The 23,759-nt window shown below is 43.2% G+C and overlaps 1 protein-coding gene across 1 annotated transcript; it reads left to right on the top strand.

The window, feature by feature from the left end:
• Positions 1–26: 26 nt before the first annotated feature.
• On the top strand, positions 27–17,794 carry XPNPEP3 (X-prolyl aminopeptidase 3). Its single transcript, XM_068941253.1, has 10 exons — positions 27–211; positions 2,004–2,120; positions 4,672–5,079; positions 7,594–7,796; positions 8,726–8,788; positions 10,290–10,403; positions 12,073–12,158; positions 12,836–13,019; positions 14,476–14,596; positions 15,449–17,794. Exons 1-10 carry the CDS (start codon positions 151–153, stop codon positions 15,613–15,615), a joined length of 1,524 nt encoding a protein of 507 aa, XP_068797354.1. The 5' UTR covers positions 27–150; the 3' UTR covers positions 15,616–17,794.
• Positions 17,795–23,759: the final 5,965 nt, after the last annotated feature.

The following is a 23,759-nucleotide window of genomic DNA, read 5'->3' as shown; positions in this document are numbered from 1 at the left end:
GCGGGGCGGCGGCGCCCGCCGATGGCGTCAGGCGCTGGTGGCGTCCGTGCGCGCCGGCGGCGGAAGGCCCCGCAATGTGCGCGCCGGGCCGGCGTGGGGTGGGGGTGGGGGGGACGGAGGGGGTCTGGCGGGGCGCGGCGCGCCGCAGCCATGTCGCGCTTGGCGGCCCAGAGGCTCGTCCCGGCGGTGAGGGGCTGGCGCGGCTTCTCAGGTCAGAGACTCCTTTCCTCCCGCCTCGCTTCACCTCAGCGGCCCGGTGCCACCAGGCCCTGCTGCCCCCTTCGGCCCTGGCCGGGGCTGCCTCTGTCCCCAGGGCCCCGGGGAGAGCCCGGAGCGCCGGGGCGGGGGGCTACTGTCGCGTTAAGCGTTGTCGCCGTTCAGAGCCTGTTGCCGTCCATCGCTGGCGGCCCGGCGGCGCTCGGGGCCGGGCGAGCTGGGGGCCGCGCTCGCGTCCTGCTCCCTGCGGCGTTGCGGTGGGCGCGGGGGGGAGGTGACTCGGCGGCGAAGTCGTGGCTCCGGTCGTGGATAAATCTGAGGAAAGGACGAGTTCTTACTTGAAAAATAAAGCAACAATTTGGAAAGCTGCCCGCTGTGTTCAAAACGTTGTTTTGTTTGATGCCTGTTGTGTTCTCTTGTCTCGCTGCGAGATGTCCTGTTTGTCTTCCCTGTAGGTAGGTAGACACAAGTGAAAGCTGTCTCGGTTCAGACTGCACAGAAAGCAGTAATTATACTTTATTGTTTAAATTTCCAGACTGTTGTGGCAGTCAGACATCACATACTGAAACAGATAGTATACTTTAAGCTATGATATTCAGTTGTCCTACATAAATAATCTTTGTTTAGTAGATAGTCATATTGGTTCTCTCAGAAAATCCAGTCTGTGCATACAGTCTATGCATAAGTCCCTGTGTCTTGGCTTCCTGAAAGGTAGGCAGCTTTTTTTCTTGTGTCCATGTGCAACAGCTTTACGCTTGCTTATGCCATCAAAGAGCTGATTATCACTTCTGCTGAGAATCCGGTACTGTGCCAGAGCTGCATAAATTGATTTTATAGTAGGCACGTGGCAAGTGACGTAAAAGAATTAGTTAACAAAACATCAGCTGTTAGAGGTTAGGAAACTGATTACCGTCTCCTTGCCTGTGTTTGATAACTTGTATCTAGACATAAGCAATACTTCAATTGCAAATGTAGTTGAGAAATCCGGAGTTGGTAAGGTTTGTTAGGGCCAGCAGAGAGAGACATATTTCACGGTATTTAATTTTATCTTGCGTCTTATTGTGCCCTCCTCCAGCTCCCCAATTCACACACAGCTGCCTTGCGTAAAGCTGTTTTCTTTGGCAGCATAAGTGGTTTGTGAGATTGGAAATGGGGTACATAACTATGCTCCTGAGGAATTTTTTCCAGTTTGGCAAATATTGCTGCTAAGTAAGCTAGATGCATAACAGATGAGGGAAACTTGAGTATCTTCCCTCCAAAAAAATTTGTACATTACTGTAAAAGCAGTAGTATTTGATGGCTTCTTTTTAGTTAAAAAAGAATTGGAAAGGCTCTAAACGCTGATTGTTACATAGGAGATGGTTTTTGAGGGTGTAATCAAGACATGCTGATATGCAGGCGACCTGGGTGATTGTGATGCTTCAAACCTTGCAGTGTCTGAGGGGAGCGAGGGAGGGAGAACACTGAGCACATCACGAACGCAAGATGTTGAAACTGAGCGTGTGCAAACTGGCTTAGCTTTCTGTGTTTCTGTGCTGGTTTGTCAGTATTTAAGTATGTTGATTTCTTTTAATCTGTTTTATGGATATTTGATCATTAGTTGAGTTGTGTACAATGACAATTTTATGAGCAAACGTACGTGCAACAAGTTGAAAAGTTAAGAAAGGATATTTTTGTGATAGAGGTTGAATTAATGCTATTAAGAGTCAGATGACTGGAGTGTAATTTTGCAATTTGATATTTGGAAAGGTCTTTTACCTTGATGTGATGTATTTCTTTTCCTCTAGCTTGCAAGTCATGGGCTCTCCGGAGACTTTCCCTCCAGCCTGCCCAGCAGAAGAAGATTCCAAACCGGTATTTGGGTCAGCCCAGCCCCTTCACACACCCACACCTTCTCAAACCAGGTTAGGTTTCAGGCCCTGTACGAGCCAGTCATTGGTATTCTTTCTTTCCTCTGTTTTCCTGAGATAATGATTAGGACAGAGTATTGATTTGCAGCATGATGCAGGTGTCCATGATTTCACCTGTTTATGATTAGCTTCATTAGGTAGTAACTATTTAGTAGTTTCCCTGTCTGAGGTGATACCGATTCCAAAAATAAGCTTACATGTTGGCTTTTTTACCTTTTTCCCAAGGAGTGTTCTGTGTCACTGATTAAAGCACTGTAGATGTTTTGTGGCAGTGGCATCTTGTAAGCAAATTGTCCTGCAAGTGCAGTATGGTTTATATTAGGGAAGACTCTTTTGCATAGACTAAACTACCAGAATACTTCATGTACAACATCTTGTGAGTCAAAAAAGAGAGGTGCAATTCAGAAAAAGTTTGGAGAGAGACTTACTGAGAGATGAGCGCCACTTGCTTAAGAAGCATGTTCTTTTCAGAAAGGCCTTCAAGCTACGAAGAAGAAAGGGAGACTAGTCACTATAAGGTTAGCAGGTACTGATGGAAAAGCAGTTGAGAGTGTGCAGGGTTGTGAGATTAGGGACAATGAGCATGTAGATGTGAGGTGACAGCGATAAAAACTTAAAAAAAAAAAAAAAAGAAAGTAAAAAATATATTCAAGAATGAGTCCAGGAAAATATGCTGTGTACTTTTTCTGCAGCTATATATACAGAGAGAATGGGGGCGGGGGTGTATAACATATGTATAAATTGTAGAATAATTCAGGTCAGAAGGAACCTCAAGAAGTCGTCAGATCCACTCCCCTGCTCAAACCTCAGCTACCTTCAATATTAGATCAGGTTGCTCAGGGCCCTGATTAACAGGGTACAGTAAATGAGACTGATGCTTAAAAACTACTCACAGCTGAAATACTGGAGATTGATTTTAGCTGCCTGCAGTAATTTTCTGTTTAACAGACGAGTGTTGTTTTCTTTGAAACAGTAAGGCATTGTCTTACTGCAATTATTGTTTTTAAAAAGCACCCTTAAGGCAAAAAGAGTTTACGTGCCTCACAGTTGGAAGGCAAATGGCATTCCCAAATTCCACTGTGTTACAACTTCTGAACATCACTGGGCTGTTTGCAGTAGTTAGAAACCTGACTGGAATGCAGTAGAGCATAGGAAATTTGTAGCAGACTGTGGCAGAACCATGGAGTCAGATTGCATTACAACAATTTCTGTGTTCTATGTAATTTCTAAATCTACAGGTGAAAACAAATAAGACTTTTAGGCCAAATAGGTGTTGTGGATGTATGTTGGTGAAAAGATGTAGAGTTCAAAGCAAATACAATGATTTTTACAAAGGCAACAAGTTTTTGGATTCTCTTTTGTCGGAAAAAAAAATCTGGATGGAATCTCCCTTCCCCATACAAACTTTTTTGTTTAGAAAGCAGTTATTTAAAGAATCCACTTACAGTACAAATCAAAATTCAATTTTAATCCTATAATTGTTGCTCTGTAATACATTGAGTAGGAAGAAAAGATTATGAAAGTAGAAGTTGACACTATGAAAAAGCAATTATATCAAAACAGGACGCTGGCCACAGTTCTGCTTAAGGCATTAATTTAGATTGTAGTTAAAGGAGTGTCAGATTTTTGAAAGTACATACTTGGAGCATTGTTGGCTGTTCTTTCAACTTCAGTCCAGTTTCTGTTAACTTCTTGATCTCTGTACCCCTTGTTCTTTGTGACTGGAGCAATATAAAACATACTTTCATCTAAGAGTAGTTGTTTCATTAAAGTCCGTAGGCAATACAGCATTTAACTTCACAAAACTCCTAATTGTAGCTGTTGAGAGCAGCTAGGTCTGTGCTGGAGAAGATTCCTTTTCTTAATCAGAGGGTGACGCCAGCCTGGAAGTCATGATTTACTGCTACCTGGAATCCCATGATTGGTTAAACTCTGCAAGGACAACCTCTGTGTGTGTGACTGATCTCCCACAGAATCTGTAACGTTCAGTCCGCCCCTTCAGCTTTAGAACCAGCTACTTTATGAGTTGACTTAGTGTCTGTCTGAAGAGACATTCTGGCTTTATCGGATGAAATTAACACTAAACCTGCAGAGGTAATCTTCTGTTCAACGTCCAGATGCCATAAAAACCACCGGTTTCCGTCAGAGTCAAAGTTCATGTTGCCTAGCCCCTTCCCCTTTTTTTCCATACCTTTCTGAAAATCATACCTGCCAGAATTTTGTTCCCTCCATGCTTGCGGTGTTTGTTTATATGTGCTGGGTCAGTTTGTGGTTTCTGCCTTTGCCCAGAAGCATAAAACAGAAAGATTGGATTGATTTAAAGTAGAATTTCTCTCTTTGCGTGACAGAGGGAGCAGACCGAGTGAGGACGTGTATAGGGGTGGGAGCTGAAGAGGTGCATGAAAGAGCAAAGGCAAGGTTAATGAGGGACCATAGTTAAGCCATGCATATGAAAGGCATCAAGGGAGCAGGCAGGGATTGGGCATGAGGTTAGTAAAATATGAGTGCGTTGAATTTCTCTTTCTGATCTGATTTGCGTTCATAGGGGAGGTAACCCCAGGATTGTCACAGGTGGAATATGCTCTTCGCCGACACAAGTTGATGGGACTGATCCAGAAGGAGGCCCATGCTTGGGATGGACTGGACCATACAGTGATTCTGCTATCCAACCCTACGTACTACATGAGCAATGACATCCCCTACGTTTTCCACCAGGACACTAACTTTCTGTACCTCTGTGGGTTCCAGGAGCCTGACAGCATCCTGGTGCTGCAGAGCCTTCCTGGCAAAGCGCTGCCCTCCCACAAGGCCATCCTTTTTGTGCCCCGAAGAGATCCAAGCCGAGAGCTGTGGGATGGGCCCCGATCAGGCACAGACGGGGCTGTTGCTCTTACAGGAGTAGATGAAGCTTACACTATTGAGGAGTTCAGGCACTTGGTGACCAAACTGAAAGGTAATGAAAAACGAAGGGGAGGGAATGAGATGAGAGGTGTAGGTCTGTGTGCGTGTGGAAAGTGGCCTGTGACTGCAGCTCAAATCTGGAAATGAGCCTGGGGAGGTGCCAAGAAGTGGGAAAGGGTGACACAGGCAGCTGAAAGATTTCTCCTTCATGCTAGTTGTTGCTGTTTGGCCTCAACGATGGATTTTCTTTTCCTCTTCCAAGCATGTTAATGCTCCGGGAAGCAATTGTGCTGCCTAGCTGTAGGTGTCTAATTTAAATGCCTGATTTAGGAGCCTCTGCTGATGGTAGCATCAGTGGAGAGGAGGAGGGTCTTATTTAGGTGCTCTGAATTGCCTGCATGAGAGGCAACCCATCATTATTGACTGACTGTAGAAAAGATCCAGGCTCTTAAGTTGGATGTCTAACTTAGGCACCTAAAGCTAGCCAGTAGGAATTCCCTATCTTCTACCCCGCACAATGAGAGTAATTGTTAACTTAGAGGTGATCTGTGCAGGTGAGAGGCTTGTTCTGCTGCTCCTGCCTATTCTGGATTCGATCTGTTTGTGGAAAGTTCTGGTTAGTCCGCTGCCTTTCAGGTACATTACGTTTATTTTAGAAGCCCAATGATGTGATAACAACTATTTCCTCCACAGATTCTGGCTGTCATACCTGAGTCGTTGTCTAGGTGCTGCATGCATCAAATTCTTCTATGAAAGATCATATGTTAAACTAGTTTATTTCCTCTCTTACCTTCCTCAAAGTGTCCTTGACTATACTGAACACAGTTGTGGTTCCTCTTTATTAGAAAACCAAATATTCCTGTTAGCTTCGTGAGGAGTACCAATGGAAATATATGTTTGAATATACTAGTTTTTTTCCTCTCCTCTGAATTACTTGTGTGCTCATGCATGTGCCAGGGTGCATGTCTGTGAAATTTAAGGAACAGAACAAACGAGAGAGGTTGATAAACCTGGTTACTGTTTTTGTCACGTCTTTTTGCTGACAGAGCCAGAACCAGCTGAAGCACAGAAAAGTTGAAGAAACTTCAAAATAGACTCGATAATGACCTACCCAGGGAGGTTGTTAGTCCCCTCACCTTTGTCAGCTAGATACTGACTTACTCCCTGAAAAATGAAGATTACTATCCTTTAGGTTTGTTCTGTTGCATCTAACATCACCTTAGGGCCGCCATATATATAATTCAGAGTGAACTTAAGTGCGTTATAAAGTGAATATGATAAATTATTAGCTGAAAGCTTATGATAATGTAAAAAGGGCAAGTGCTTGGGCAATTACACAGATAAATAGAGTAAATGCTGTAGTCTTAAATACCAGGCCTGATTCTACTTTGTTTTTATTTCAAAAAGGATATATTGAAAATAGAAAAGGCACAGAAAGGGCAACAAGGATGATGAAATTACAGAAAACTGTTACTTGAGGAGACACATGGTAAACAAAAGTGTACTACTTGAAAAAGAAAACCGAGGGTGAGGTATGAGAGAGATGTATATGGATATGGAAGGCATGGAGAAGGTGAAGAGGAGTGATTAGTCGCTATTTTTCGTAATTTACAAACAAAGGGAGCACTGAATAAAATGATCAGGGGCAGCTTTAAAATAAATGAAATGAATTACTTTTGAAGTACGCTTTTTAAGTTGTGGAACATGCATGATGTTTAGAAAGTCAAAAGTATAAAGGGAGTCAAAAGTTGTTAGTTCCATGGGAGAGAGATCCATGAAGAGCAGTTAATCGCGATGATGTAGCCTTGAAAAGAAATCTGGAAGTGGAGAAGGAGTGCTAAGGGGCATAAATGCCCAGTTTTGTACAGGCTTTGGGAGCATCTGCTAATGGCTACTGTCACCAAAGAGGGCCTAGGTGGACCTTTGCTCTGACTCAGCATGGCTTTTCTACTTGTTCCCAGTAAAGACCTTCTGTGGGTAAAACATGGGTGCTAACCCTGGTGTTCTGAATAAATTTCAACAAAAGTAAATACATTTGTCTCAGTGAGTTCATCTCTGAATGGCTGAAATAAGCAGTTCTTCCCCAAAGATGCTCTGAAGCATAATTGATAATGACCCCCTTTCCATGTTATGAGTGAAAGGTAAATTGTCTTGCAGCCTCAGAGAGGGCAGGCTAGGGAGTGGTTCAAAACATGCACCATTGCAATGCAACAGTTTGCCTGTCTTATACAAATTAAACTTTGTGTATGATACACAAACTCTGAATATATCTATGCAGGATCGGTGATGATCATAAAAAAAAAAAAAAAAAAACCCAGAGTTTGCATACAGGTAGAGATTTGTCAAATCTACATGTCATCATGCATTACTGATCTTCCAGGTTTTGAAGGGATAATTAATATTCTGTGACAGTGTGTATCTGGTCTGTGACCACACTGCAGATTCGGAAGAAATTAACTTTTCAAACATAGCAGCAACAGATCTAATTTAAGAGGAGTGAGTTTGTTCAGTATCAGGATATTTCTACTTTTTTCTTTGTCTGTGTCAGCTCTGTTTTGTGTTCCAGGTGAGTCAAACGTGGTTTGGTATGACTTGACCAAGCCAGTGCATACACAGCTGCACTCTGACTACCTGCAGCCCCTGACGGAGATAAAAGCTCGGAGCAAAAACCACATCCAAGGCATCCGACGCCTAGTGCAAAACCTTCGGCTGATCAAATCTCCTGCTGAGATTGAAAGGATGAAGATTGCTGGACAGGTGACGGCAGAGGTATGGGGTCATGTGCTTGCATAATGACCCAGTGCATTCCCTTAATCAAGGGGATGGGTATGATAGGACGGGCTAGGTTGGAGCAGTAACTTTGGTCTGGTCTATTAGTTACTTAACTGCTGGCTGTCAAACATTAGCCGGCCTCAACTCCGTCCACATCACAAGGAGAAAGACTACCAGGTACTGCTTGGACTACCAGGTTCTCTCATTTAGCATAATTCCAGCCAAAACAAGTCAGTAGCTGAAAACAAGTCAGTAGCTGTTTGACTTTGTTTAAAAACAGTATCTGTTCAGGAACAGGGGTGCCCTCTTGTATTCCTTCCCCAGCTTCCCTTCTCCTTTTGCAGGCTGTTTTCTCTCCCGTTTATCCTGTTGTTTTCAAGGAAACAGGATTTTTGTGAACATGTTGCCTGCGCGTATCTGTCCGTTCCCCTCCCTCCTCAAGTACCTCTTGAACTCATTGGCCAATTTAAAAAAAAAAAAAACTGATGGAGATCTCAAAGGCAATTCTGCTTTTAAAATATTATTAAAATAGATAGCCAGGTATAAAAAAGAGAGACAGCTAGTACTTCTCTGAAGGACAAGCTGCACAATGTGCTCCTGTTAGACATAAGAGATTCCACAGGTGAGAGAACATGTATAATGCCAATCTGTGGGATCAGCCTCAATCATCTAATCCTTTTTTTCAAAAACCATTAGCCCCTAAGTACAGTTCTGTGGGGGTATACAGTTTTGTTGGTTCCAGTCTTTGCAGCGCTCTGTATTTTCAGCTTCCTCTGATTATTATGTTCTGGGCCAGCTGATTTTAGGCTTTACTCAAAAGACGGGGTGGGAGGGGAGTAAAAGAAGAGCTCTTTCTCTCAAATTCAGGCTCCTATGCTAACTGAAAGGCTTTTCTTTTTTTTTTTTTTTCTTTGTTTTTTCACTAGGCTTTCATAGAGACAATGTTTGCCAGCAAATCCCCAGTAGATGAAGCATTTCTGTATGCAAAGGTAAGTATTTTGTAGCTGGAGGTGAGGTAGAAGATTTGGATGTTGTTTCTCATTCCAGAAAGCTCAAAGAGTGTCAGGTTTCCCATAACGTGTCTGCCACTGTAGCGCGTTTCTCCTTTACCCAGTTCTTGTGGTTCCTTGGACGTGCCCCTAGCACTCCTCAGCCAAGAACTGCAGCTTTGTTTGGACGACTTCTTTGAATTAAGTCAGTGTTGCAGTAGACTGTTTTGCAGTGTGCTAGGAAATGTCAACATTGTGAGGACTTTTAATAATAATAATAACATTTTTCTACCCTTGGAATTAAAGGAATGTATCTTCTGACTGGTAGCTGTATTAAACTGTTACTCTCGTGTAGGGGCTGGCCACAAAGTTCAGGGGGGTTTTCCTAACCCCTTCTTTGAGCATGCCGGCCCGATTCTTTCAGAGAACCCTGAATGTTGCAGCAAGTGATCCCATCAGTGCTAGTGGGAAGCTAAATGAAGACTTGCAATAAGAGAGTATACAACTTAGTCGAGGGAAGTAGCAATCTGGGAGAAAAGGGGAAGAGAGAACATGGTGGGGGGGGGGATGAAGAGGACAGAAGAGAATAAGCGGCAAAGGGAGACAAAAATGGCTAAATTCAGAAATGCTGGGAAAAAGAGGAATTTGCTGCATCTGTGTTTGGGTGAGCTGGGAGTGTACCTCCTGGGCAAGAGTTCAAAGCATGCCTTATCTAAGCAGATTGAGAGCTCTGGAATCATATCAGCCCACCAAACAGAAAATCCTGAGTTGTGTGTACGCTTTCAGTAGAGGTTTTCTACCGTTTCCCCCCACCCTGTATAAGAATCCAGGGAGCATTTGGATCTTCCTGTCTTTCGACATGCAAAGAGCTTATCCGCAGTTAATGAAACTCATTATAGATGATAGAATTACAACTGATAAGCATTGATGAAAGTAGCAAATTAGCATTACGTTGCACTTTTCTAATGTTTGTTTTCGTTTGCTCTTTTTTTTTTTCCCCTCTGATATCAAGGTAGGGCACACTTTCAAACCTTCCTACCGGTTGGACAGGATCATAAAAATAGATGCTGGTCTAAATATGCTAATACTTTATAATTTTAAACAACAAAACACAGCTGATATTATGCTGACGTTTAGGATCTTTGAAAATTTGCAGAGATGTATAGGAATTGAGAGCATTACTTTATATAAGCACAAATCGTCACACGAATGTATTATGACCCAGTGAACACTCGATACAGTATTTACCAGCTTGTACCAGAGAGAGCTTCCATGAGCCTGGATGTGGGTTTAAAAGGCCCTTTTGAAAAGTGGGTTGTTCTGTATTTTTCCTTCAGTGTTCTTGGAAATTCCCTTAACTGCTTTCATTTAATAAACCTGCCATCCGTTTTTGCTTTATGCTGTAAAAATTAAGATGATGATTGTAGGGCATGGGTTATAATAGCCCCAGGGCAGTATGTCACCTGAATCAGCACTCTTCCTCTTTGAATTGGTGTTTCAGTTCGAATTCGAGTGCCGGGCTCGTGGTGCTGACATCTTGGCTTATCCTCCTGTTGTTGCTGGTGGCAATAGATCCAACACCTTGCACTATGTGAAAAATAATCAACTCATCAAGGTAAGCCAAATCCTGTCCAGTTACTTAAAAAGCAGTACAGTGACGTACTGTCCCCATATGCGTCCCCTAGTGGTTCCCCGTTTTGACTGAACACATCAAAACACTTTAATGGATGCTTTCATGTGAGCAGACAAAAGGAATCCTGCTTTGGTTAGCTTTATTGTCAGTGACAGATAACTGCTCTTTCCAGTCTCTTTCTATTCTCTTTGCACTAGCTGCTGCTGTTTTCTGAAGAGTGGAAGGGCTTGCAGACAAGCTTGCAAATACTCCATTTAACCAGCATGTCTGCCTACGCCACGTGTTTCTGGTGTCCCTGTGTTAGCAGCCTGCAGCACTGGGTGGATTGCTAACCTCACAGAAGAGGGGGGCAACTGCAGCAGGGCAGACCAAAGGCACTTTGGGCACTTCTGCCGTCACTTTCATTGCTTGGCTTTGCTTTGCAACGTAAGGTGCAGTAACGTATTTCTTCTCTGGCTAAGCAGAAAAGCATTTCAGACTCCATGTAGCCTAGCAAAGCAGGGAAGAGGACTAAGCAGGGAAAAGAGGAACAGCATTAATTGTTGAGAGAGGCAGATTAGACGGTAGGTAAGTTAACATATCTGCCTTATTTTCAGAAGTTTGTATTCATGATTTAAATCTGCATCCAGCTTTCCTGACAAAAAATCTTCAGATTCGTATAGGTATTTTGAGGAGCAGTATTCCCCCATTGCTGTATTCATGACTGACTTTTCAGTGGAGCATGTTTTTCCTCTGCGTTAATGCAGGGTGAAGCTTTCCTGCTAGCATTGTCTTTTCTTGAAGCTGGCATGCTAGCAGACCTTGAAATGATCTGCACAGAGGCACATACATATGACAGGCTGCTTTTGGCAGAAAGAACCCTCATTTGTTGTACTGTTGTCCAAGGTCAAGCATGCTTGTGTAACTCCAGTTGCTTCCATTAAAGTTGCTTTAAATCCCTCTTACTAGTTTTTCAGAGTCTGGTAGGTAGGAGGTTAAACCCACAAACTTGACTCCTGCTTTTTTTTTTTTTTTTTTTTCCTTTGTGTGCTGCCTCCTACAGATTTTGTTGTCAGCTGGCATAATAAAGTATCTAATTTGGAAGGTATCTCCAAGAGAGACTTTTCTCTTAAGATTTTCTGTGGCAGTGGGTGTATTGTGGTTCTAAATGCGCGTGACATCACAAGTATTGAGTATTGTCGTGGTAGTAGGGGTCCAACTCTGCTTGGCCCTGTTGTGCTGCCTCATCTTCTCTTGAGAGCTGAAGCAATGCTATCTTCAGGCCTCCTCTACTCTGGCAGAGAAGTACAAGGGTGTCTGGTGCAGCTTGCTGGAGTAGGAGATCCAGGGTGAATGGGGCTAGCGTTTCAGAGCCACAAACAGCTCAAGGGAAATGTCTCCTTTTACTCAAAAAAAAAAAAAAAAAAAAAAAAGTGTTCGAAAATCAGCATGTTAGAGTTCAGGCTTTCTAGATAATTAGAATAGTCAGAGACTACCTTGCAGAGAAACCATCCAACTGGAGGAGCCTATTTATAAACAGCATCACCTAGACATGCACCTCTGCAGTTGCTTTGCAAAAATAAATACATAATTTCCTTGCCTGATCTCAGGCAGAGAAATGAACTTGATAGCTGGACTGACTCACAGGGCATTTTTTCCTGTTCTTCTCCAGGATGGTGAACTGGTTTTGCTAGATGGTGGATGTGAGTCTTCCTGCTATGTAAGTGACATCACGCGTACCTGGCCCATCAATGGAAGGTAGGCTGCTGACACAAGGTGGTCTTGAAGGACTGTGAGAAGCTCTGAAATGATTAGTAGTTCATAATAAGAGTGTGCGTATGTAGTTTGTGTGTGTGAATAGTCTTAATATGTCCCAATCTATGGTTCTTTAAAGTTATCAAATTATATAAACCAGTCTTGCAGCATGAAGAGTTATATTCCCCACTGCCTCATTAAATTACTGCATGAACATGTGAGATTATTGCTATTTTAAGATACAGAGGTATGCGTAAGGTGCAGAGAAGGCTCTTGTAATTCTTCATTCAGCTGTTGCTAACTCTGGTTGGGTGTAAGGGAACAGGAGTTTAGGTGACCTGTACATGGCTGTGGCAGTTGTGAGTAAGCTGGTATAGTGTCCTTGTGGTTGTGTGTTTGATTCCAGTGTTTTTGCTCAAGCGCGTTCTTTTTCCAGTAATAGGTTTGCGCTGCTCTGCTTCGAGGTTAGGATGTCAGCCAAGTAATTCTACCTCTACCCAGCGTATGGAAGGGCTCGTTGCACTGATGTCTTGTCTGGCCTTTCATATAAGGAGCCAGTTGCTTTTCTTTCTCTCTTTTCCTGCTCCAGCATTGAACTGAGTCTGTCCCCAAAACAGCTTCTGGGTAGAGGGTTTCATTGTGAAAAACGCCCTTTGTTCCTTTTCTCACTGGTTTTTCAGGTTCACTGAACCCCAAGCAGAACTATACCAGGCTGTCCTGGATATCCAGAAGTCTTGCCTGAGCCTCTGCTCCCCAGGTGTGAGTCTAGAGAATATCTACAGCCTCATGCTGAGCCTTATTGGACAGAAACTGAAAGAGCTGGGAATCCTAAAGAGCAGCATCACTGAGAGCCACTTTTTCAAGGTACCTGAAGTTTTTTTTTTCTCTTCACTGGGACTGACTGTTGCCTCTTTAGGTTACATTAGTGGTTTACTTTGTATCAGGAGCATGCTCTTAAAGTGAATCTTCTGGTTGTCCTCATTTACTATGCTTTAATTTGTGTTATGGGCTGGTCTCAGCACAGGAGCTGAATTTCTTTTAGATGAAGCTAAACTGGAGGATATATTCCAACCCCTAGTGGGCATGAAGGCCATGCAGTATGGATGCTGGTCCCTCAGAACCTGCTATTTCACTCTGCAGTTCCATTCGCATTAGTCTGAGCTACTTGTTATTGTAGATACGGCTTTAGAGTACAGACAGCTTGAAGGGTCCAATAGAGAAATTGCCACTAACGTGAAAGTCCAGGTTCTGGGCTGACTGCAGTCATTCGATCCTAGTTTTGTGATATGTTTAACAAGGTATAAATCTGCACTGCCACCAAAAAGTGCAGCTTTGTCTTCTGTCTTTCCACCTGCTGCCTCTTCTGCACTTCTTTGGGCCAGCGTTGGGATTCACAGAGCTACTTGATGAACAGATTGGGGAACTGGTCTGCCTCAAAACTGGACCTGCAAATAAAACAGTGCTAGTTTGCAGTTAGAGGAGCTTCTGTGGTCCCACTCACTGCAAACCTGCCTGATTGCTGATGCCACACAAGAAGGATGGCAGGAACCAGGTGACAGAACTACCCTTTGGTAGCAACACAGATTTCTGCCAGATTTAATTGTCCTGCAGCGCTGGTAGAAGAACAGCACATGTCCCTGCTTGCGATTAGAAGCCATTCTGGTTTCTCTCAGCAGGCGGCAGCACAGCCAGATGAGACCAGCATCTGCAGTTCAGTCCGCAGTGAATGTGAGGGACATGGGGGCAGAGGGAGAGATTAGCTCTTGTGATTCCTGCTGACAAGGAGCTCCTTTCTGGAGAGAGGGGATTAGGATGGTGCCAGAGAGTCAGCGCCCAGGAGAGGTAGATTCAAATTCTGCAGCTTCTGAGTAAAATCAACACAGCATCCTCTCCGTAACGCACAGGAGACCTCTTGACCACATCACATAGCAGCTGTGTCAGCTGCTGCTGTTTGTCAGAAACTGTTGATAGGAGCAATGTGGAGCTGGGATGTTTAAGGGATGGAGAGGATTGAGGTAGCAAAGTTCAGTGAGCCAAAAGCTGGAGCCTTGCCTGGCATGTTGAGGGGGGTGATGTACTTGGGCTGTTCTTTTCAGTGAGGGGGGAAAGGTAATTTGCAGTTGGCTCAGAAGAGGCAGCCAGTATTGGTGGGTTTTTGAGGGCCCTCCAGTTCTGGTAAGTGGAAGACAGCCCCTGGTGACTTTCTAGTAATGACAGTGAGACTGCTAAGCATATTCCTCTGCTCTGTCTCTTTTGTATAGGAACAACAGGTTGGGCTGTGCTTAACTATCTCAGTGACGCTTGTTTTATCTTCTGCCAGGCTGTTCGAAAGTACTGCCCGCATCATGTGGGCCATTACTTGGGCATGGATGTACATGACACCCCAGATATGTCCCGATCGCTCCCACTCCAGCCAGGCATGGTGATAACCATTGAACCAGGTAAAAAGATAAGCAGTCGGTGCTGGACTAAAAACATGTAACGCTAAGGGTAACAATATCTCTTTGAGTAGTTAATTGGTCCTCTGACCAAAGCTTTCAAGTCCTTTCCTACAAAATCAAAAATGATTACAGTATTAAAAAACCTTAAGGTATCTCCCTCCCAAATGCATGATGGTATTGGAAAATGTTATTTCCTTCCCAAGTACAGCCAAGGTTACAGTCTGTGAGAGTGAGCTCTCAGAAGGTGTCTGTAGAGCAGAAAGCAGCCTGGCATACAGATCTCAAACTGCTAACGCTTAACCCGCAGGAGCACAGGTCAACTGCAGTGCAGAGAAGCAGGGTAGATTCACTTATGCTGTGGTATGTGTTACTGTGACTAAACTGCTACCAGTTACTGGTAGTGTAAGTCTCTCTTGAGTGCTGCAGTCTGCAATTATAGGCATTAACAACCTCTCTTTGCAAATGTGGCCTTTCACAATGAATCTTTCTTTCTGCTTGTCACTCGCTTTGGAGCTGTCAGCTGGAAACTGATATATAATGCTTGGATCTTCTCTTTTCCTGTTCAGATCATTGTTAAAATCATCTTTGTGAGAGCAAGAAGCGCAGAAAGGCCAGCTGTAATTGTGAAACTTTTTATTAACATGCTAGAGTCTGTACGCACTAAGAGACTTTCCTTTCTTTCTGCACCAACTGCCCCAATTGTGTGGAAAGCGGGCAGCTTTCCTTATTAAACTTTGGGTCAAGGTCTGTTAGGTTGCTGAAAATCCAGCCCTGCTCTCATGGCTGTGCAGTAAGGGAGAGGTGTTGCTCTAAAGAGTGCTGAGAGGGTTTTAATTCCCTCCCTTCTTTCAGGCATTTACATCCCTGAGGACGATGTGAGCGCCCCAGAGAGGTTCCGTGGCATCGGTGTGCGCATTGAGGATGATGTTGTGATAGCGGAGGATGCGCCACTCATCTTGTCTGCTGACTGTCCCAAAGAGATTGACCACATCGAGCAGATCTGTGGCCGCAACTCCTGATGCCCCTTCTTGCAACTCCTGATGCCCCTTCTTGCCTCTTGCACCCTCCTCAGGAGACACGGCCCTCCATTGAGACATGACGCTCCAGGAATGCAGCCCGTCTGCGATGGGTTGCAACCAAGCGATGGGTTGTGCGGACTCTTGATGGCTGCTTTGAGGCTGTGGGTCTGGAAGGTGGAATGGAAATAGCTCAGTCAGTGAGGACTGAAAAACAAAGCTGCCTTTTGTGTGTTCATCTTCCCTCTGATTTGGTTAGGGCTGGTGTTGAGCTGCTGTAGAAGGTGAGAGTGGTTTTGTGACCCTGCCGTGTGAATCCCTCTGTTTGGGTGCCCTTGGAGGGATGAATTTTGTCAGTGCCACCAGCAGAGCTTCTGTCTGGTCCCTCTACGCATGCATGGCTGCTGCTGCTGAGAACCAGAGCCCTGTTGTTTCCCCTTTAGCAATAGTTTCACAATGGTCAGATTTTAAAAGTGAAACTTTGAAAAATGCTGTTTTGGAGGAATAAGCTGTGTCAGACAGCTATGGTTTCTATAGAGCCCTGGAAGGGAGAGAATTGACAGTCAGGAAGATCTTCTCAGGAAGAGAAGATTTCTAGGCATCCTAGGGTTAACGATGTGTTTGGGGAAAAAAGCCTCATCTGGTCTTTCAGCATATTGGAGGACTTGGTAATTGTAGAAGGGACTGATAGAGCTCAGGAGGGTTGGACGTACCCGTTCTCGCTGCCTTCCACGTTCGTTTGTTTTTGTCCCAAATCTCCATTGCAGTCTCCTGTTCTGAACCCACCTCTACCCTAGGAAGCAGGGCTGTGCTGGCTGTGCTGGGCTTCACTGGCGAGCTTCTGGTTGTTGCCTACACGTGAGTTGTCCCATAAGGGCAAAACAGTGTCTGGGGCACTCAGCGCCGTTCTGGTTTTGCTGTAGCTGCCAGTAGTTTCAGCAATGCGTTTCTGAAGAGTCTGGGGTATGGTGAGTTGGAGGTCTTTACAGGGCTTTTGTGGAGTAATTTTCCTTTTCAAAACACTGTGGGCATGATCGCAGCTGCCTTTTGGTTTGTGCCAAGTGCAGTACTAGTGCTCTGTGATTATATTTTTGAAGAAGCTGCAAGCAAATGTAATTAGTGCCTGGGATGGATTAGGAATAAAGAGTTGAGTCCTCTCTCAATGTGAGACTACCACCCAGGCTGTTGTATGCAGTAGTAAATATACTTACTAGAGGCACACATGATGTTTGCTATTTACTGAAGGTATTTTGACAATCAACTTTTTATTTAACATAGTGGAAGATGCCTCTAATTAGTACATCTCCTGGTATTTATGCTTGCTTTTGCTTCACATCATCTTTTTTCCTCTCTGATTGTAAATTCCAGTCTTTTTCCTCAGTTATTGCCAGTTCTCCTTCTTATTATCTTCCTGTATTGTCTCTTTTTGGCCCACCATAATGTCAGTGCTTCCTAATCCCTGATCTTTCTAATCAGTGTCATTGCCTGTCTTCCTGTCTGCCTTAGTTCCCCACAGTGGATGTTGTCAGAAGCATGTGGGGAGGGTAGTCAGGGCTCCTGAGATCCCCTTCTGGTGCTGACTGTAACTTCTATCAAAATCTGCTTTTTTCCCCCCTCAGTGTTTCATTTTGCTTAGTGAATGCCACACAGACTCTACACTCTGGGTATCCTGCATCTCCCATTGCTTTTAATGGGAGACAGGTGGGTGTATGCACTAGGGTGTGAATTTGGCACTTGAAAGGCAGTCAAGACATGCTATTATTTTTTTAAGCATAATAAAAAGTAAATGCTTTTATAGAGTTTAATCTATCAGGTTATGCCTAGTTAAGAGAATCTGCTAATTTTGACGGAAGTCTTTATTAGATGCTCATGTGTTACGGTACCAAGTACAGTATAAACTGTTGGAAGGAAGGCTCATTAAGTATGAAAACACAGGAGTGATTATTTTTGATGTTCTTTGGGTCTGTAACACATTGTTTGTTCCAATTACACGTATTAGAGCTGTATCAACCAGAACAAATCTTGGATTTTGGAACTATGTAAGCAGCTTAAAATAACATTATCCTGAGAGCTACACGTGTGTACTGAACTAGATATCTGCCTCTGTATCTGATTGCAAAGATAATGATTGTACTTACTGTAAATAAGCCTTTGAAATACATATGAAAAGTTTTTTTTTTTTTTTAATAAAACAATTCATAGAAAGTCATTTCTTGGGCCATCAAATTGCATGTCTGTTGAACAGATGTAAGCAGTTCCAGGAAGAGCGTTATTTTTCAGGGGGATGTATAAAATATGTGTAATTTATCTTTGACTTGAAATAACATTATCAAATGCAGGCACACACTAATTACTGGTCGCTCAGGAAAACCCTGCAACATGCAAACACCAATAGGTCTTAGGAACGTTGAGGATGAATGTTTTTGTCAGTAAAGAAATATTTGTGATTCTGCTGAGTGTAGAGTAATGGATCTGCTGGGGCTGCAGTGCCCCCCACCCTGTTAAGTCTGTCTGATTTAGGTTTGGAATTGCTCCACGTTCTGTAATTCTTCCACAGCGTTTAGCCGTTTCTTCAGCATGAACTCCTGCTAATGTTTTGAATGTGTTGTTCCATGTAAAGAAGAGTGCGTTTTGCAGAATATATTAAATTTGAGTTTTATCAACTTAAATATTTGAAGGCTTTTTCTCAATTGCTGCAGGTAAATAATCAGAGTACCATCTAGGACCTATACGGGTGTGACAGCGTCCCTTGAATATAATCCAATTCATGGATATTTTGTATGTCCTTCGTCAAGATAGTCTAAAGAATCCCTTCTCAGACTGCCCATAACCGTGACGTAGCTCCCTAATCAGCAGTCCTGTACTGCCCAGTTTACAGGCTGTCTCTATCACTGAAGAGAGACCTTGCTCCAACCACTTGGGTGCAGGAGCAGCTCTCACTGGCCACACAAGTTGTCAGCTTCTTGACTAGGGCATTGGGAGGATCCCTGGAAGCGAATCCACTTCCGGATCCTAGCTCTGGAATCCACTTCTTCCCTTGGTTTGTAGGAACTTGAGTATGTATAACCCTAAGGCATCTCTTCTTGAGGCTTCTTGGTTGAAAGGAAATTGAGGTATACGCAAGCGCTTTTGAGGAGAGATTTTGTTGGAACTATGGCACAAATCTGAAGGGAATCGGAGTACGAGACAAAATGTTCAAATCAAAGCCAGCCATCCCTACAGAGAAGCTGCTTGGTGGTCAGAGGAAGCCCGGGAGGCTTTTCTTTGCATTCCCGTTCCCAGACCACCTGCTCTGTTCGCAGAGGACTTGTTGGTAATGGAAGTCCTGTTGTTACAGCACAGTCTGAGCAGAGGTGCTAATTTGTAGATATGCTTCCAGTGTCAACGTTGAGAGAAATCTGGCATTTAACACAATTTGGCATTCAATCTCTGTTATCTGTGAAAAGTACAGTATGTCTTTTCTAAAATTGCATCTATTATTTTGTGAAGGAATCTGATGGGGTTGGAAGGATGTGCAAATTGAGGGAGCATTCAGAAAAGAATGGAGATGGAGAATTTGGGAATGTACAATGCAGTAGAGGAGATTCCTGAGAAAGGCACAATTTGGGGGGATGTGTGGGGATGTGTGCAGGTGTATGAGAGAGCAAGCAGAGAACAGCAGAGTATAAAATGGCTGTTCAGCATGTTGTCGGAGCAGTGCAATAGCTATAAAACTAGTTTCACTAGCCAGGAGACCCCGATTGATTTGTCCTACTTGAGAGGGGGAACAAAGGAGGCAGATTGTATTGATGAACTTGGTCTTAACAAGTTAGTTTAATTATTTTTTTAAAAAAATCAATAGAATTATCATATGAGAAAGTTTTTTGCAGCTTTATGTTATTGATTATGTGTCATATTTTAAATAATGTGAAGGGGAAAAAGTACATTTCTAGACAAAACCTTCATTATGATGGAGGGAGCAAGGCTGAGGTTACATACTCTTATGCTACCCAAATTACTTCTATGGAAATTTAGTAATTACTCCTAAGAGAACTATTATAAAGCAAAGAGAGTTAGGGTTAATCTTAGAAAAAATCCATAAGAGAGAAATGACCAAAATGCTTTAATTATTATGAGATGCTTAATACTTTGTGTAATTGGATAACAAAACTCTGCGCTGCAATAAATTGACATTTTTTGATTTATTTTAAACTGAGTTGTAGAAGCCTATATAGGCATCTTTTCATTAGTATGCAGCATGCATAAGTTTACGTTTCTGAGATCATTTCAACATCTCTGTTACGCATGTTGCCTACATATATGCTTAGCTTCAACTTGATTAGAAATTGTCATTAGGGCACTGTCACAAGGCTGGCTCTAGCAGTGCCTCTGGCTTATGAAATGTATTGTATTTCAGAGGTGTAACAATATGTAATTTTAAAGCAGAATTTCTAATAGAAATTGATGGCAAGGCATGGCAGGCTCAGTGATGCTCCGTTTCTCCCCTCAACTCGCTTGACCTTCTCAGAGTTTGTCCTTCTGTTCCCTCTTAACTGTTTGCCAACTCCGAGCCTTCCTCACTAGCAGTAACTGGAGCAATGCCCGTCTTCCTGGGACAAGTCATGCCACAGTCCACCGGGTTGTTTCTCAAAAGCACCACCTAGTATTTTGCTAACCAAAACCAGACCCTTCTGAAGACAGACAGAAAGGTCTGTGTGCATTGCCGCCTTCTACTGACTCATACCACATACAGCTTTCTTTTAACTACCTTGACAGACCTGTCCATTAAGAAAGGCAAAGAAAAAATTAATTCCAATCTGGGTAAGCCTGATGCTTGCATCTGAGCAACGAAAAAGTAAATAAGGAAGTGGGTGTAGACCCAGGAGGGAGGATGGTTACTATAGGGCTCAAAATATGCTTTTCCTTGGACATCAAGGAAACAAGTAGGTGTTGCAGAAGTGACATGCAGGCTCAGTTTGGGAGCTTCTTGGGAACACAGGTGTCAGACGCTGTGGTGGGACAGGGCTGACTGAGACTGGTTGAAACTCTGCAGTGGTTCTCTGCTCTGAAGACCATGAAGAGGGAAGGGCTTTTTAAAGGAATCTCTTTTTTCATGATCCAAGAGAAGAAACACTGCGGCAGAAGTTGGGAACACTCAGCCTGGGGTTTGATGATCAAGCTCAAAGTGAAGCTGAGAGTGCAGCAAAAACTGCTTGAAATGCAATTACTTCCAGGGCAATAGGCTCAGTGCAGCTATGAGAGTGTCTGCTGCAGCTTGTGTCAGTAAACTAGGCCAGTGGGAGGGAGAGGCTTAGCCTCTGCATCCTGGGCAGGTCAAGGCTTCAGCCTCTGTGTGCACCTTTGAGAGAGTAATACAAAATGGGACTTGCCACCGACCCAAGTTAAGATTATGCAGTCTTACCCTCCAGGAAATAGTTAACAGACCTCATGTAACTTCTTATCATGTGAATCCTTTACTCCGAGAGGAAGTGGAAGTTTGGGGATAGTACGCTTTTCCAGTCTAACACGCACACAAAGTGCACATGTGTAGGAGCTGCAACCAATATCTCTGTAATTAATAGTATTACATCTCAGCTATGGACATGCAGCAGACCTTACAGTCATTTAGAAAAGGCATGGCTGTTAATGCTATAGCTAGCAGGGGTGGGTTTTTAAGCTTTGCCAGTGCTTGCCTCATTCCAGACAACAAAAACGGGTGGTTTTGATACTACCGATGAATACCCTTTCTTACCGCCTCTTGACAGACTGTGGTCACTTCTATTTAGAAGCCTTAATGAAGTTTGTCATTTGTGTTGGCCTCCCTATGTTGTAAAGTGCCATCAGGATCCCATTTTGATCCAGTAACTGCTTTGTACCGTTGTGTCCCAGACAGACAAGGTCTGATATTGGTGTGTCTGGGATTAGGGGAGTTCCCATCATGGGACTGAAACTGCGGTGTAGTCGGGTCTGGTTGTCTCTTCCTGCACTGTGTGTATGTTCTCTCAGCCCAGCTGCGCACATCTTCTTGCCCGCAGAGCGGGAGAGACTCAACCCCACAGACAGCTCAGAAATGCCCAGTCCGAAGCTTGCTTCCCAGGCAGATGCGCCCTGTCACAGAGGCCTTACATCTCCAACTGCCCTTCCAACTGTTTCTCTTCCGGACTTGCAAAGATACTAGTCTGCAGCCAAAAAAGCAGTAGCCTTCAGTACGCTTGTCGCACTGACCTATTGCTTGTCACGTTCCATAAGGTACCGCTGAGGTTCCTGTGATGCATTGCAGATGTCTGGTACGTATATTGCTTTCTAATTTATGCCTTACCCCATTCTTTCTCCAGGAGATGAGCTTTTTAACAGCAACATGGGTGTTACTGTGGCGACTGTAACCAGGCAAAAACATGCAGTTCATCTTGAGATAGTCTACATTTGTGAACTCAGATATGATTAAAAGATTGTTAAAGGCACACTATACTTTTTTTGCCTTCCCCTGCAGAACAGAGAAAGCTTTCTAACAAACTTTCAGTTACAAAATGGAAATGCATCATGCATCTTCAAAAGCATGTGTATTATATATATATATATATATATGTATGTATATATATATATAAACATGCACATCTATTATGCACACACATGTTGTAACTTCTTGCTAGTTAGAGATTTAGAAGAGCTTTTCACCAAGCATAATTAGGATTGTTTACATGCTTTGACTCTGCATTTCTTATACTTTATTTGGATTTCTCAGTAAGCTTAATTTTAACTTTGAATTTCTAGGGTGTATATTCTTGGGGCCTTAGATAATTACATTATCTCTATAATATATTTCACAGTGATATAGCCTTAACTTTGCCTCCATCTTAAGATTTTTCTTCTGTTGTATGTCATTTCCCTGCCGTATGAGGCTTTTGAGGAGACAGCGTTCTGTGACTCTCTCCTGCCCAAAACAGTGAGAATGTGCAATCTGAAAGATGTGATCACTACTCTTGAAACTCTGAAACTGTTTACAGTTTCATGTAACGCGAGTTACAAACCCAAATTTATCATTCTAACTTAACTTCTTAAAAAAGAAAATAGAACAAGTGTAAGAATTAACTCAAAGGAGGATTGTAGTGCAAGTTTAAATATCTAATACAATCATCATGATAATCAGCATAATAATCTCAGCTATTAGATATAGAGCTGCTAATTTCTTCCAGTGTGCAACTCTCTCTCCCAAATTTCAGTGAATGTTAACAACGAAACCTGATAATCTGTTTCTCTAAGCTCATTTAAGACAAGAAATGCATTTAAGACAAGCTACGTTTTTTAAGGAATCCATTTTTAATGACTCATAAGCTAATAAAGGCCTGACTTGAAAATCCTCTAGAATATTGCCTGTCTTCAGTAAATAGCTGCACAGAATTAAAGGGTAGGAGGCACCCTTTGATCATGCAGTTTGAGCGCCTTCCTACAAAAGCCATTGCGTACTACCCGCCTAGTACTGCACCCAGTAGCTTGCATGTGACAGCAACAGATCCCCCAGTAAGGCATCAAGCCTTGATCTGAAGACTGGGGAAGGAGAGGGAAGAGATGGAGAATTGTTTAACAGCTAGAGCAAATTACTGAAATAATCGCCTCTATTGTTAAAAATCTATGCAACACTCCCCCTCTTCTCCCCCTCCCCCCCAAGAATAGGCTTTATAGGGAGGATAAGGAAAAATTTTATTTTTGTGATGAAGAGCTTGGATACCTGCTCTGGGTTCACTTTAGCCTTGACAATGGAACTGTAATTGTACTTCCATACAAAAGTCTGTAACCCTGACCTTCATCTCCTGTTTTGTTAGATTAGTGCTAAAAAAACCCCCACAACTGCTTCTAGTGGCTGTCATTACTTTCACTTAAAAAAAAATCTAATGCAAAAAAAGAGTTTTGTTGATCCACCCTGATGATACAGAAGCAGAATCTCCTGAGCTGCACAATGGGACCGTTCACAATGAAGCAAGGAAAGCAAAGCCAGAAAGACAAAGATCCAGGGAGAAAAGGAAGGAAATAAGCAGTGAAGATGCATACATGTTGCATGACGTTCCTCTGGCAGAAGAAACGGCTGCCCAAAAAACAAACAAACAGCAAATCAAGTCTTCCAGTAAACAGTGCCATCCCCTTTCTATTCTTTTCCCTAGAACTTAGCAGAA

The sequence above is a fragment of the Struthio camelus genome, chromosome 1 (assembly GCF_040807025.1).
Source record: "Struthio camelus isolate bStrCam1 chromosome 1, bStrCam1.hap1, whole genome shotgun sequence".
NCBI classification, from domain to species: Eukaryota; Metazoa; Chordata; class Aves; order Struthioniformes; family Struthionidae; genus Struthio; species Struthio camelus.
The sequence above is the reverse complement of the archived record's forward strand: the minus strand, read 5'-3'. Positions and strand labels throughout refer to the sequence as shown.